The sequence below is a fragment of the Ailuropoda melanoleuca genome, chromosome 6, assembly GCF_002007445.2.
Source record: "Ailuropoda melanoleuca isolate Jingjing chromosome 6, ASM200744v2, whole genome shotgun sequence".
In the NCBI taxonomy this organism is placed as follows: domain Eukaryota; kingdom Metazoa; phylum Chordata; class Mammalia; order Carnivora; family Ursidae; genus Ailuropoda; species Ailuropoda melanoleuca.
This window is the reverse complement of record NC_048223.1, coordinates 80,677,039-80,692,398: the sequence shown is the minus strand read 5'-3', so window position 1 is coordinate 80,692,398 and position 15,360 is coordinate 80,677,039. Positions and strand designations below refer to the sequence as shown.

General features: G+C 52.9%; 2 protein-coding genes across 4 annotated transcripts in view; both read left to right on the top strand.

Annotated features, from left to right (window-relative positions):
• The window catches only part of DLG5 (discs large MAGUK scaffold protein 5), a 141,886-nt gene extending 133,309 nt beyond the window's left edge, over positions 1–8,577 (top strand). For all 3 annotated transcript variants that reach the window (XM_002918366.3, XM_034662757.1, XM_034662756.1), the window contains 5 exons: positions 2,670–2,813; positions 3,033–3,160; positions 4,330–4,439; positions 5,029–5,138; positions 6,777–8,577. In XM_002918366.3, coding sequence (XP_002918412.1) covers positions 2,670–2,813; positions 3,033–3,160; positions 4,330–4,439; positions 5,029–5,138; positions 6,777–6,880 — 596 coding nt within the window. In that variant the 3' untranslated portion in view covers positions 6,881–8,577. The remainder of the gene's footprint in view (positions 1–2,669; positions 2,814–3,032; positions 3,161–4,329; positions 4,440–5,028; positions 5,139–6,776) is intronic.
• On the top strand, positions 8,347–15,125 carry LOC109489495. Its single transcript, XM_019798734.2, has 2 exons — positions 8,347–8,478; positions 8,684–15,125. Exon 2 carries the CDS (start codon positions 11,596–11,598, stop codon positions 12,559–12,561), a length of 966 nt encoding a protein of 321 aa, XP_019654293.1. The 5' UTR covers positions 8,347–8,478; positions 8,684–11,595; the 3' UTR covers positions 12,562–15,125.
• The last annotated feature ends 235 nt before the right edge of the window (positions 15,126–15,360 follow it).

Here is a 15,360-nt window from a genome sequence, read left to right as displayed (position 1 = left end):
TTTATTTATTTATTTATTTATTTATTTATTTATTTATTTATTTTATTTTAGTAAGCTGCATGCCCCATGTGGCCCCATGCTGGTGCCCAACACAGGACTTGAACTCATGATCCTGAGATCAAGACCTGAGCTGAGATCAAGAGTCAGACACTTAACCAACTGAACCACCCAGACACCCTGTAACAGTCCATTTTAAACTAACAACTTAATTTTGGTCTCCTATAAAAATTCTGTGTTGCACCTCTGTGTCCCCTTCCCCTTGATTTTTTTTTTTTTTAAAGATTTTATTTATTTATTTGACAGAGAGAGAGGCAGAGAGAGAGGGAACACAAGCTGGGGGAGTGGGAGAGGGAGAAGCAGGCTTCCCGCTGAGCAGGGAGCCCGATGCGGGGCTGGATCCCAGAACGCTGGGATGATGACCTGAGCCGAAGGCAGACGCTTAACGACTGAGCCACCCAGGCGCCCCCTGCCCGATGTTGTTGATGGCACCTATTACCTCTTTTTATATCAGTGTATATATTAGCATAGATTTATAATTACTTTTGTGCTGTTGCCTTTAAATATCTACACCAGATTTAAAAGTGATTTACATCCCTACATTACATTACTTCCAGATTCTCTATATGTACGTTTATCCTTCCCAGGGAGTTTTATATTTTTGTTGGTTGGATTGAATGACTTGCGAGGTGCTCTGTAGCTCTCTAATTCTGTAATTATGAGGACTTCCAATGAAGCAGATTGTTCAGGGAGGAACAGGAATCTTCTAAATTGGTCTCCCACTGTGTGGAATGTTAATAGTCGTTAGGGGAGAATATGATTCTTGCTCAAAGAAGTTGAAGGCACAGTGACTTACTGTCCATACAGCGGGAAATGAGTGAATAGATGCAGTCTATCGTGTGTGGGAGGTTCAGAAGGAGTACAGGAGAGCAGGAGGAATCAATAGGGATGCATTCTAGAAATGTGACTGAGTGAAAGAGGGAGGGGCAGAATGTTGACGTTAGGTCATTTTTGTTGAACACGTCCACATATACAGACAGATTTTGTCGTCTTTTCTGAGTATATAAAAATCAACATGTGAGAATAACAAACATCTGGAAGGATTTCCTTCCAGCTTCTAATAGTGGTGATGAGGACGCTGGTGGGGACCAGGATGGAGTGGAGAAGAGGTGTCAGAGAAGTTGTTTGGCTTTACCTGTAACGTTCTGGTTTGTAAAAGAGAGGGTGTGTTCGTCTTCTCCTGGAGGAAGTCCTTTGCCCTGAGACTCCTTAGAGGCTTTAGGCAGAAACGCACAGGAGTTCCTGGGTGGTAGATGTGGCTGCGAAACCCTCCCCTGCCGACCACAACGGATCAGCTGGCTACCAGGTTGAGAAATGCTGTATAGAAAGCAATGGAGGTATACATGGACAATAATCAGTCCTAAAAAAAAAAAAACACACATGTGTAGGTGTGGGTGAGGGAGGGGAGAGACTACGTTCGCTTCCCCCTCAGTTTGCCCACGAGCTTGGTCAGAGTGGAGCCCAGGCTGCATAGCCCCGTCCCCAGTCAGGCCTTGTCGCACAGGTGTGTCGGGCCTTCGGGCCGAGCCTCCCCTTGACCCTTCCCCAGAGGCCACCCCAGCCCGCCCTGCCCTCAGCCCGCCGTCCTTCCAGGCTTGGCCAGGGCTGCAGCTCCCGTCGCGCCCCTCCTGGGCCTGCCGCTGGTCTCTTCATCCTTGGGGCCAGCACAGGATTCCTTTAACCCCTGCCGCTCCCGGGGATCTCTTGCCCTGTCGCCTGGAGCTGTCGAGAGCGCTTGCGGGGTCGTTGGGGCTTTTCACGAGCTGCTCTCTTGTGACGCTGGTGAGACTGTGTTTTGTGTTCTTTCTAAAGTGTTTCTGAGGTGTCAGCACGGTGACTGAGGAGCTGGTATTAGGCCGTCTCTTTCGGCAAGGACTTGTTTCTTCATTCGGGGAAGGGAAGGTGTCCTACACAGATCACCGAGGCTGCTGGTTTAACCAAGACCAGATAACAGTAGCCGAAGCATGACTTCTGTGCCCCGTGAGAGTCCCAGCTGGTACGTGGCTCCAGGAAGGCAGCGCTATCCTGGGGGTCATCCAGGGACCCAGGTCCCTGTGGTCTTGTCGCTCGGCCATTTTTCTAAAGGTTGTCCTCATCAGCAGGGTCAGGGCTGGCTGAACACCCCCGGTCTTGTCCTTTTTAGCCCCTGGGAGAGGGGCCAGGAGGTGGGAGCTTCACCTCTGCCCACTGGCTCACATAACCATACCTGCCTGCAGGGGAGGCTGCATCTCTAGAGAGCAGACATGGATAGCGGGGGTGAGGCGAGCAGGCCTAAGACATGTGAGGAAGAACTTGAGTGGAAGGAAGTGCTGGAATGGCTGTAAGCCGGCTGCCTTGGTGTTCACAGAGCGGGGGGTGCTTGTGCTGGGCTGCAGGAGTGACTGTGCCCTGGTGTGCGCAGGACATGCGGACTCTTTGTGCTACACCTGGGCAAGTCCCAGGCGAGCCGTGCTGAGCCCCTCACCCGGCTTGGCTCTGGATTTGTGGACTGAGGAGGTGTACCTGCCTGGGGCGAGCAAGGTCAGGGCAGCTGTGGGCTCCCCGGCCTCTCTCCCTCCTTTCCTCCGCTCCAGGTGACCCTGCCTCCATGACACTGCCCCTCTCTCCCTCAGATTCAGTGAGTCTCGCCTATCAGCGGGTCCAGAAAGTAGACTGCACCTCCCTGAGGCCCGTCCTAATCCTGGGGCCTTTACTGGACGTGGTGAAGGAAATGCTGGTGAACGAGGCGCCTGGCAAGTTCTGCAGATGCCCCCTTGGTAAGGGGCACCCTCGGTGCCTGCTGGGCTCTGTCTGCCCGTCTCCTGGGGCTGGGTCCCGCGGTGTTTCAGAGCCCTCCTGACTCAGGTCACATCAGTGTGTTTCTCTGGAAGGAAGGACAGTGGGACAGCCGTTCTGCACAGTGTTCTTGCCCAGAATGTGCCGTGATGGCTCCCCGGGTCAGGGGGCATCCTCATTCCTGTGTCTGTGCTTTGCAGAGGTGATGAAGGCCTCCCAGCAGGCCATCGAGCGGGGCGTCAAAGACTGCCTGTTTGTTGACTACAAGCGGAGGAGTGGCCATTTCGACGTGACCACGGTGGCTTCCATAAAGGAGATTACAGAAAAGGTACCCATTGCTTCGACCAAGCGTTAGAGTTTCAGCACTTGGGCTTGGAACTCCCACGTCTCTGGACCTCTGTCCTGTGTGTCTCTTGGGCCTTCATTGGACTCGCCTGTTTCCTTGTAGTCCAAGTTACCCTCCATCAGGGTTTGCCCCCATTGCTTCTGTGTGTTTCCACTGTCATTAACAAGGTGCTGTGCGCACGTCACCCCTCTCCCTCTGATTGTTCGGGACCTGATGAGAGCTTTGAGTTCTAGGAAATCCCGCCCACGGCGGATTCTACGGTAACGTCCTGCACCTGCTCAGCATGTGTGCAGAACTTTCTGTGTGCCTTATTCTGGGGACAGGACGCCCAGCTTTCATCAGGACCCCTGCCCCTGAAAGGGTTAAGAGCCATTTCTGTGCGTCTTTAGGCTCTTGAATGTACTGGGGTCTGTTTGCCAAGGAGCGTGAGGAGAAGGGAAATCTGTAAGGTGTGTTGGAAAAGCAGCCATCGAGGGTGTACTCCTCGGGCCCTGTCCTTCTCGGGCTGCTCATTCCACCTCGTAAGGCTTTGGTTTGCTCCTCACTGAATGAAGGAGGTGGCTTCTGACAGCTGGGAGTGTGGATTGCCCAGTTGGCGTGCATGTGCTCCAGTTAACTGTGCCCCAGGGAGTCAGAAAGCCGGCCAACGGTTGGGCTCCCTCAGGGAGCTTTCAGAGTGCCTGTGGTCTTTCTTTGGCTCACGCTCCCCCTGGAGGCTCAGGGGATCCCGGGGCCCGTTTCAGTCACATCCACGCAGACACACACTCCCCTTCACCAGGGCAGGCCTTGCCGAGTCTCCCCATCTTCGTGTGCTCAGTCTGGCAGGAGCGAGGCTTCTGAGGCCGGGCTGGGGTTGGGCTTTCAGAAGCTCCCTGTGTCTGGGCAGAGGCAGGAAAGGCAGGTCGGAGGTGGGCCATCCAGGCCCCACTCTCCCCTGGCTCCTGGCCCTGACCACCATCAGCTGACAGCTTGCGGGAGAGCTTTTCTGGGGTAGAGCTTTCCACGGGTTTTCCTATGTGGTCTTCATGGTGGACTGGTCCTCACTGATGCAGGGAGGTGGAGCAGTGTGGGAGAGGGGGCCCCGTCGGTGGCAGGGCTCCCGTGTCTCTAGGGCCAGCCCCAGGCCCTGACTGGTCACGCGCCCCCTTTAGAACCGGCACTGTCTCCTGGACATCGGCCCGCACGCCATCGAACGGCTGCACCACTTGCATATCTACCCCATCGTCATCTTCATCCACTACAAGAGCGCCAAACACATCAAGTAGGTGCCCGGCTCCGCGGGGGCTCGCTGCGGGGGGGGCTGCTGGCTCAGGCACCAGGGCAGTGGGGGTGGGTGTGGAAGGGTGAGATGGGCGGTAGGTGTGGGAGCTGCTCCCTATCTCACGCTCACGCGGGCAGTGCTCGCCAGGCACGGTTCCCTGTGTGCATCATTCCCTGTGTGTCCTGTCCCTCTCGGTTTCCGGCTCGCATGGGCAGAAGCAGCTCAGTGGCTGGGGCTGGCTCCAGTCTGCTAGGAGTTGGCTCGGGATGCGGGTGAGCCTCTGCTTCCCTGGGCTCCGCTTTCCGTGCTGGTTGGGCTGACCGCTCCTCAGGGCTCCCTCCGTTTTGCCTTTCTGTGCGTCCAAGCTTCTATACCTGTCAGCTGGGGTGTCTGCTTTCCGTGTACATGCACAGGGGTGCCCACCTTCCCCCACTACTGTGTCGAGCTCCCCAAGGGGCCTGCAGGCTGCTGCTGTGCTTTATGAGGGGAGCCCCCCGGGCTCTGTCGATGGAGGCCCTGTTACTCTGCACAAAGGAAAGAGGGCCTGGGGAGGCGAGACACTCAGCCTGCTTCTCTGCATGTCTGACAGGGAGCAGAGAGACCCCATCTACCTGAAGGACAAGGTGACTCAGAGGCATTCCAAAGAGCAGTTTGAGACGGCTCAGAAGATTGAACAGGAGTATAGTCGGTACTTCACAGGTAGGCGTGCCTCTGGGCTGGAGACGAAGAGCAGGCAGTGGGGACGGAGGCCCGGGAGGTGCCTCTGTGGCCACCAGCATCGAACCCGTCCTGCTGACAGGTGCAGGGCAACATCAGGAGTGTTAGAGGCTGACAAGGAAGATTCCCTGGGCTCGTCCCCCCAATTTTTCGCCGCGCATGGCAGGTCTGTGTCCCAGCAGCAGTGCTATGCGGGAGGGCTCCGGTGATCCCGGGCAGGCAGCCCGGTGGTGGTGGCTGTGGCTGGCTGGCCTTCACACCCTCAGGGAAGTCCAGTGTGGCTATGAGGTTTGGCCAAGAAAAGCTGCACTCTCGACAGCTTTGGTCTTTGAAACACAACAAATCAAAAGCAGCATGGCTCCAGTGTGTTGGCTGCCATTGTACTTTGTGGCCTTCCTCCTCTGCTCAAGTCAGTCATCTGAAGGGGGTTAATCACACTGCGGTCACAGAGGCAGGGACAGTGCTTTTAATTCAGTTGTACAGACTGTTAGGATCTCGTTTCGTGCTTCTCATGCAAAAACGGTTGGTTTCAAAAACCCCGGCTTGGAGCTTCTACGTATGTGTGTGTGAGTTTTAATCTCTAATGCATCATAAACCAGTATTGAGTCAAATATGTTAACAAATCCTAGAGAAATGAAAAATTCAAAACTCCGAAACTTACAAAATATAAGCTTTTGACTTTATTCGTTTCAACAGACATAAAATTACTCTTGGCACTTTTGTTTTTAATTAATGAATTTTTAAAGATTTTATTTGAGAGAGAGACTGAGAGCACACATGAGCAGGGTGAGGGGCAGAGGGAGAAGCAGACTCCCCGCTGAGCAGGAAGCCCTATGTGGGACTAGATTCCGGGCTCCAGGATCACAGCCTAAGCTGAAGGCAGACGCTTAACTGAGCCACCCAGGCGCCCCTCTTGGCACGTTTCCACAGCAGTTTCTAAGCGCTCTCATGTCTGTTTCTGTCCATACCTTCTGGCAAGCAGCTGGGCATGTTCTGTCCACCAGCACTGTTCGGTGGAACACACGGAGAGATGGGGCTAGTGTCTGCAGGATCCATGGTGGTGAAAGCCTGCAGAGCAGGGCTGGGCCATAGCTGGGGATGTCATCTTGCCTGGGAATCTTCACTGGGCTATGAGATGGCCCGGGTCCTTACACCCATTCTTGTTTCCTGGAGACTCCGGCTGCTGTTTGGACCATCACAGCACAACCCCAGCCTGCCTTCCAGGGTGCCAGACTCCTCCCCCTTGCAAGACGGGGAAGACCCAACTCAGGGCATGCAGTGGGGTCATGCAATTAATGCAAGTGGTCAAATCCTGGTCATCCCTGTTGCAGGGGCCCACGAAGCCTGGCAAAGTTTGACACCAACCTTCATTTGGGCCCACATTGTCAGTGTCCTACTGAACAGCTGAGCAGAGGGACAGATAAAAAGCCAGTTATTTGTACTCAGCTCTTACTTCTTTCTCTTCCCCAATTTCTTGCTGATGGAAGAGCATGAGGAAGGCAGGCCAAGCAGCTCCAAACAGGCAGAAAACCAGAAAGAGTAACAGATGCATTGATTTGCCTCGAACCTGGGGTCTGACTCTGAGCTCAGTGATGTGTGTGTTTGGGGGCTCTTTTGCAGGGATCATCCAGGGAGGAGCCCTGTCGAGCATTTGCACTCAGATCTTGGCAGTGGTCAGTCAAGAACAAAATAAAGTCCTGTGGATTCCAGCCTGCCCACTGTAGAGGAGTGCCACGCTGGGAGTGGCTGCGGCTCGATTGCCAGCGTGCACGTCTGGCCCAGCTCCTGCTCAGCGATTGAAAAGTACACGTCTGTCTGTATATAATAAGCACGGAAGGGAAGGATCCATGCACATGGATTCCAGAAGGACCTGCTCTGTAGACTGAGGACCACAGGAGACCGGGATCCAGGCCCGGCCAGAAGACTGTGCTCCTCTCACACATGTGCTTTAAGACAAAGTAAAAAACACAAAAGACTTTCGATAGAGGGGTTCAACACCACCCTTTCTTTAGCCAGCTGATCAGAGATGCTGCAAAGACAACCTTTCAGATCACAAGTTTACAAGCCTTTTCTAAGTATTGGTTGTTTATGTTTACTTGAATGGCCCCGTGCTGTCGGTGCCCAGCCCTGCCCCCCACCCCGTCAGCCTCCTGTGTTGCTTTGGTGTTGGGTTTTGTTCCTGCTTTCAGCAAAACGACTCTGGAACCTCGTTGGTGGCCACGATGGCTCCGGGAGGTTCTTATCGGTGGGACCAGAGCTTCAGCAGACTTCCGCTCCTCCGCGGCACCTCTCCTGGCAGGACACGCCGACTGCAGGGGCTCAGACGTGGTGGCGGCAGGACCAGTGCCTTTGTGGGGCCAAGGCACCAGCGGCCGTGTTTTCCCCTCCTGCGCCAGGAAGGCCACTTGGGCGTCTTGCAATCTCATCGCTCGGGCTTTCTGTCCCGCCTTCCGTGTCCTCTCATTTCTCTTCTGTCTGCGATCATTACGTCCGCCTTCTTCCTGGGCCGTGCCGGCTCCTTGGGGTCACCGCCATGCCGTAGTTCCGGGCAGGGTGTAAACCGAGGGCTGGCACGTGCCACTGGGTCCTCTTTAGCTTCTGTAAATAATGACCGCTTTATCAGTGCAATTATTGCAGGGTAATTCTTAAACTCCATAGGCTGGGCAGGTACCTCAGCTCTCTCGGATACGAAAACACTCATGTGTCAGACTTGGACCTGAGAGCTTTTAGGGGAAGCATGAGGAGTGTCCTCGCTGTCGGACATCTAGAGAGAAGCTGGGGATCCTCTTAGTCTTGGTGACAGCACTCCCGGCAGAAACAGTACCCCACGAGGGTGTCTTTGGGGTTTTGTTTTTGGGTTTTTTTTTGTTTTGTTTTGTTTTTTTGCACTTCTGACGCTGGATGTCTCTGGCTGAAGATTTGATGTGGTCCCTCCTGAAACTACGCGTTCTGTTAATAATAGGTACTGTACTGGGCTCCACGTAAGTGTCACTGGGTAGGACCTATATTTTAATACTGTTCCTAACATTTCATTTTACTAGCCAGAAATCTTTGATTTCATTTTATTCTTTGTAATTCTAGACAACTAGATTGTAGTTTAGCCAAACTGACATTTTTAAAAAAGGGATCTATTTTCTTGCACAGTTGTTCAAAGAGACACGTGTCAGTCCTCAGTGCTGCCCTTGGTCTCACAGGTACGCGCCTTCTTCTAGCTCAGACAACCAGGACGGACGGCGGGCTGCCTGAGGCCCTCCGCGCTGCCCGCGGGGCTGTTCCTCCGAGTCGCGGCCCGAGCAGGACTGTGATGGTACAGTGTGCACAGGTACTGTTCTGACAGACTGGGATTTTCTGTACTAAAACCTTACTTTGTATCAAAAGTTAAACAGACTTTAGTACGATAAATAAAGGTCAATTTCTGTAACTTGTTGTCATGAAAATAGCGGTCTTTTAAATTGGTTTTCCATCGGTTCCCTACCCCTTGGCTCTATTTATTCCTAAATGTGAGACCGCTTTCCTCTCCTCTACAGCAGGTAGCTGGAACTGGCTGACGTGAGAGGTTCTTTCCAGCGCTCATGATCCCCAGGAACCCCTTCTCCCTGCTGCATCTGCGCCTCTGACTTCCTAACCTCCAGTGCGTCCGTCTGTCCAGCATAGTGTGGGTGGTGGCTGCAGCCAGGCAGCTGATTTGTGTACGATCCTGCCCACAGTGCTTATATTCAGTGCTGCGAAGAGTGAAAGGGATTTGAAGGACACTGGGATCCCCTGATGTTCTCAATCAGAGTCCTGTCTGCAAGAGGGTGAGGCCCAGGTTGGGCCCCCAGGGTGAAGAAGGCCTCGCCTGGCATGAGGGCTGCATTGTAATACCAGGTAGGGCTCTGTGAAATTCCAGGGTGGCAGGAAGCCCGGACTGGCCTCATTAAGTGCCCCGAGCCTGGGTCAGGGAAGAGTCCTCCTCCTCTGCTCTTTTTGCCTGGAGGAGGTGGGCTCACAGTGTTGTAGAAAAGCCTCACGCTGCTGCAGTGACCTGGCCGATGGGGACAGACTTGGGTTAGTGCCGCCCTAGTCCTTTCCGGCTGGACAAAGTTCCATTGTGCACCTGCGGTCTCAGCCTCACCTGTGGCCACAGGAGTCACGGGGCTGTGTGGGACTGTGGAGGTGTGGGGGCTGGTGCAGCCGTCTGGGGCCCAGGGCACATCGCTCTTGCCCATGTGCACCCAGCCATCGGGCTGTCCACACCTCCTCGACCGCCCAGAGCCAGTGCTGAGCCAAGAGGGCGGCTGCGGCACGGACTTTGTCACCCACCTGGCAAGTGGGGGTCGGTGGCTACTTGTTTTACAAACGATTCTCTTCAAGAGCCCAGTGATGCCAAAACGTTAATGGTTTGCCCCTGCAGCTTTAGGAGTGACCTTTTCTTTGAGATGTTTCTGTATTCTCCAAATTTTCTATAGGGAACTTGGTTTTCTTTCATAATTACAAGGAAAAAACCACTGTCTCTTAAAAATGGAGGCCAGCTAAGTTGCTGAGATCACGAACTTTGTTTCTGGATGCTGCCAAGCAGCACTGACGGAGCTCACTCTCGTCTCCAAGCCATGCCAAGACTGGGGCGTGGGGGAGGGGTGCACAGGCAGATCGGTCTCTGCCCCAAGTTGGAGTCTGTCTCATCCAGGCTCAGATCCTTCTGGAAAGGCAGAGGGGACTTTTGGTTCTAGCCGTGAGGCCTTGGACGGATCACACTGGTGGCCTCAGCACCTGGTCTTTGAAGACAGTGCAGACTAAATCTCTAAGGCCCCTTCCCACGCTGACATCTGGGATAGGGGTGGGGAATGGGACTTCAGCAGAACTCCAGCTCTGGGGAGCCTTTCTGGAGATTGGAGGAGCCCCTGGACACCTCATGCTTAGGAGTGGAAACCAAAGGGGCCCAGACCAGGAGCCAAGCACTGGCCCAGAGTCTTGGGCCTGTCCTTGGCTGGAACAAAGGAGCCGGTGCAAGAAAGCTGCACTGCTGCCCGCCCTGGATGGACAGGGCAGAGGACTACCTGGGTCAGATACCCAGGACGGAGAGAAATGTAAGCAAGTGCAGGGCAGGCCGCCGAGCCAGCGTACGCTCACAGGGAGCCTGCGGCTGGCGTCGAGATGACGATTGTCTCACAGGGCACGCGGCTGGGAGGCTGGACTCTAGACAGCTGGGCCTTCGCCACCCCCTGCTGCTGGTGTGCTGACTTGCAGATTTCATCCACCTTATTTCATCTGTTCGTATATGCATTGGCTCATCCCTTCCCGAGTATAGTTTCTGACCTCTTGATGGTTCCCACTTAAGTTCTCTTTGCTATTATATGAGTTTATATATATATATTTTTTTCAAATGTGTCCTATGTACAAAAGAGCATGTACAATGTCATCGTACAGTCTAAACAATAGTAAGATGGGCAGTGTATTCGTCTTCAGGGAACAGAGCACTCTGCAAGTCCCTTAGAGGACCTCTTATGCCCAACGTGGTCAGATTCTCTACCTTTTCCACCAAAGTGAGCACTGCGCTGATTTGTGGTTCAATAATTTCCTCGATTTCCTGTTTTTATCCCCAGAGGCAGTAGCTTGAAACAGTATAGTGTTCAGTTTTGAAAGCACCTGGCATCAAGCACACACTGAGCTGTGTGGGGAGAGAACAGTATTGCTACTATTAGGTGAAGTCGACCAGAAGCAGTCATGTGATCTCTGGGTCAGCGTGAATCTCCGCTTCCTTGGGGATGTGCCAAAGCCCCTTCTGGGCAAGTCAGCGAGCAAGGACTGGAACGGGTCCTGGGGGTGTCGGGGCCTCCACCCACGAGGTCCTCACTGTCTGGCAGAAGCATGGTCAGAGGGCTTGGGCTGCTGTTGTCCGTCGGCAGGCTGACCACCGCTGTCCTCTGGACTCTGCCGGCAAGTCAAAGACGCGTCTGTGGGATGGAATGCTCGTCTGGAGAGCAGGACGCTTGTCAGCTCACGTCAAGACAAGCCAAGTAGAAATGAGAATGCGCGCCGGGATCACTGGGTGTTCTGCTCCCAGCTAAGCCATGTGAAGACAGAGGCACTGGTGCGAACAGCCCTTCATCTCTCCGTCTTGAGTCCCTGCCCCAAAGCAGACTTGTTGTCCGTGAAGTCTGCTGACAGCTCTTGTGCTCACGCCTCTCCTCTGCTCTCCTGAGCATTTCCTGGGGATTTTCACCATTTCTTTCTTTGGCTGTCCTCTCTGTTGATCGATCTCCTGCATCCTTTGCCACTTGTGGGGGGAAAGGGTCAATCCCGGATGGGAATTCTTTCTCCCCTGGAGGGTGGCTTGGTTTACCTTCTCCTGACACTGTCTTCTAGAAAAATTCTGGATTAAGAAAAAAACAGCAGTCTGTATGCAGCACTGTCTACAGATTGGTACCCCGGGTCGGGAGGCCCTGGAGGGAGCGCGTCGATGCCAGCAGCCCAGGTAACAAGGCCTGCATCTGCATCCCGACAGCCGCCGTGGGGCTTCGTCCCTCTTCCCGGAGCTTCAGTTCCCGTGTCAGACATGCTGGCCTGGGTCCCTCCCTTGCTGATCTCCTGTCAGCATCATTTTGTCATTTCGCTACCCTTTCGTGGAGATTCCCTCAACTTCACCTTTCAGTCCCTTCTAGTGAGTTCTCATCTTTGCTACCATGTCTTTAATTATCAAGAACTCTATTTTCTGAATGTCCATCTTCGTGTCATTCTGTATTTGTCTCATGGGTTTGATGTTTTATCTGAAGATAGCTTTTTTTCTTTGTCCCTTCTCGTAAATCTGATCTCTCCATTTTTTCCCCCCATTTGTCTTGGTCTCAGTCTTGGCCCTCAGAGGATTGGCCCTCTGGCGTCTCAGATTCTCCAGAAGAGTCCTTCGGGCCCTGCCCAGAGCCATTGTGTGCGGGCCATTGTGGGGGAAAGGCGGGCGCTCTGCATTCAGCATTCAATATGGCGGCACACAGCCGCTGCTTTTGTTTCCAGTGTGGGACCAATCCTCTGCTTTGTCCAGAAGGCCTGTCTTACACTCTCCAGGGAGAAAACTTCCCTGACTTCTGCTGAGTTGAGGGAAATGCAGGAACCCCGGAGCTTGGTCTCTCTCTCTCTAGACTTCTTGAATTCCTCATTCAAGCCACCCTCTCCACCCCAAGTTCTAGAAGGAACAATGTCTCAGTTCCTTGTATTCGAAGATTCCTTGCTTTTTCATGTTGTTTTAGGATTCGGCGTGCTCAGGTCAGCTACATTAACCTGCCCTGGTCCATCTCCTTTTCATCTTCTGAAGTGTTTTGTGCTGGCTGTTTCGCTACTCTCCCCATGTTTTCGAATTTATGTCTTTTTAAAAGAAATCCTTTTCCTATATTTACTTTGCTTTAATGAGGTTTTAATAGAGGAACAAAATTAAGTTTATGTATCATTCTGGCTTTTTTTATCGCAGAAGTAAGGCTCACACTTTTTCATGTTCCTTTACTCTCGTTTTTACGCATACTAAAATGCATACTCATTCCTTCTGTGGCAGTGCCCTCTGCCAGTTGGTGGGTGTGTCAGTCAGCCCTCCACCAGAGAGGCAGGGCCAATAGGAACCCGTATGATGTGTGTGTAACTACAGAACTCTGTTTCAAGCAGTGGACTTCTGTGAGTTGGGAGTGCTGGCTAACAGGTGTGAGGTCTGCGGGGCTGGGAGTCCCGCCTGAAGGTCACAGGGCAGGTGGGGCGCCCCGGCACAGACTGACAGCTCCAAGAGCCGGCAGGTGGAACACCACAGGAGAGCTGAAGCTGTTGTCCACATGAGCAGTTTCTTCCCCTTTTTTCAGGGAGGTTTCACCTGTCCAGGCCTTTCCAGGCTTCTGCTTCTAAGGTCTTTGACCAGTTGAATCAGGCTCACCCACATTATCCAGGATACTCCCTTGCTCTTAATGTCAATGGATTAGGGGCTTTCATGCAAATGGAAAAATACCCTCACAGCAACACCTAGGTTAGTGTTTGAGTAGCTGGGGACTGTGGCCTAGCCAAGTTGTCACATCAAAAAAAAAAAAAAAAAATCACTGGGGCATTTGCCAATCATTTCCTTAACCAGTTCCCTGCAAATGGGCATTCAGATTAGTTGGTTGTCATTTATAGACTTTCTTTTTTTTTATAGACTTAATTTAACTTTATGTGGAGTTGTACTTCCCAGATAAGGACACCGAGGCTTCAGGCAGTTACAGGAGACTCCCTAAGACCTTTCCTTATGCCACGTTACCTTCAGGATAAGAGCAGACTCGTGTTTATTTTGGAGTTGCTCTCTTCAGCTCTGCACCGATGCTACCCGCTCTGGGGATGTTAACCGTCTAAGGTACTTTATGCCCACCTTAGTCCATGGAAGATTGAGGGAGCTTCTGAGAACTAAGTGACTGTGAGGTTTAAAAGAGGGCCTGGCAGGTCCCCGGGGCCCACCTGCAGATGAGGGGGCTCTGCGGCACATGGTGGCTCGTGGTGGGCGCCTGGCACACGTCCAAGAATATGTAATGATAGAAACGATCAGAAGGTCCTCCGAGTTCGGCAACAGTGCATGCTAGTGTTAGTTCTCTGTGGAAATAATAAGGACGATAACTCTAAAATTGCATGCTCGTTTGCTGGAAATGTCTCTTTTTTGACGAACAGCTTCTTTTTTAAGAGTATCTGCTAATACTTAGAAGGTGATGTAAGCGTCACCTTGGCATTTGACAAGCTGACATTACTCTTGACGCACAGTAGCTTGTTTTTACATTTTTGTGTTTGATATATATTACTTCTGATAACATTTTATAATTTCTAAGTAAGTCCGTTTGTTCTTAGAAATCAGTGGTTTTTTTTTTTAATTACATTTTTAAGGGCATCCTAAATAATCTGTCTGTGCGTGTTACAGGGTCTAGACTAAGCCAGTGGTTCTCCAGGAGGCTGCTGCTTGAGGTCATCTTCATTTGCGGGGAATACAATTGTTTATTGAAAACCCAAAATCTCAGAGTTGAATCTGGAAGGTGTGTGTCCACATACGTGCAGTTGCAGATCAGAGGGCGGGTTCCTTATTTCAGGTCAAAGCCCAAGTAATTTGCCCTTAAGAATGCAGGGAAGGAGCCAGTCAAAATGCCTACAAATGCCGAAGCACATGGGGGGAAGCCCATCAGAAGGATTTCTCGGGGTCTTTTGCGGGCTGCTCACTGGTTTCCGCAGCAGTCCCAGGGCGAGGGCCCAGGTGTGGGGGGGTTGGGAATGTGTCGGCCTCTGTGCCAGAGCAGTGCTTCATCCTGTGACAGCGGGCCTGAGTGCCCGTGCTGTGTCACAGGTGGAGTCTGTGGTGCTCTTGACGATGGCGGTATGCACAGGCGGGCAGGGCTTCTGCTTACCGTCCAGCTACTCAGCCAGCAGAAGTCCGTGCGGCAGCCCCTCTGCACAGGAGGGGAGCTCAGGAGGGCAGACGACTGCGTCCGAAGTGGGGTCCGTATGCACATGTGTCCCTGGTACACTTTAGCATGGTGGGATCTTCGGGGAAGCTATGTGCCAGCGCCGATCACATTCGAAGAGGTCGAAGGCCCTTGTGTCTGTCCGTAAGCGGGAACCGACTGAGTCGTTGATCTGGTCATTTACAGCTCTGCTCCAAATCCCGATTGGGTCAGTGTGCCGCCCTGGGTTGGATCCTTGTGTTGGCCGTCATCACAAGGTCATTCAAGGCCTCAGGGAAAGAGCTAGCTGAGCAAGTCAAGACATGTCTGAACGTGCCCAGACAACAGCAGCCAGCACTGTCCGGGTGAGCCAAGACCAGCGTTGGGAATGCGGCCTCCGAGGGGCAGTGGACATGCAGCCATTCCTGCTGCACTGGGAGATGTTAAGAAAGGCTGCTAGAGGGGCGCCTGGGTGGCACAGCGGTTAAGCTTCTGCCTTCGGCTCAGGGCGTGATCCCGGCATTCTGGGATCGAGCCCCACATCAGGCTCTTCCGCTATGAGCCTGCTTCTTCCTCTCCCACTCCCCCTGCTTGTGTTCCCTCTCTCGCTGGCTGTCTCTATCTCTGTCAAATAAATAAATAAAATCTTTAAAAAAAAAAAAAAAGGCTGCTAGAGGGGCGCCTGGGTGACACAGCGGTTAAGCGTCTGCCTTCGGCTCAGGGCGTGATCCTGGTGTTATGGGATCGAGCCCCACATCAGGCTCCTCCGCTATGAGCCTGCTTCTTCCTCTCCCACTCCCCCT

Excerpts from the sequence above, each read along its gene's own strand:
- LOC109489495 (XM_019798734.2), top strand. The coding sequence starts at position 11,596 with ATGCCAGCAGCCCAGGTAACAAGGCCTGCATCTGCATCCCGACAGCCG.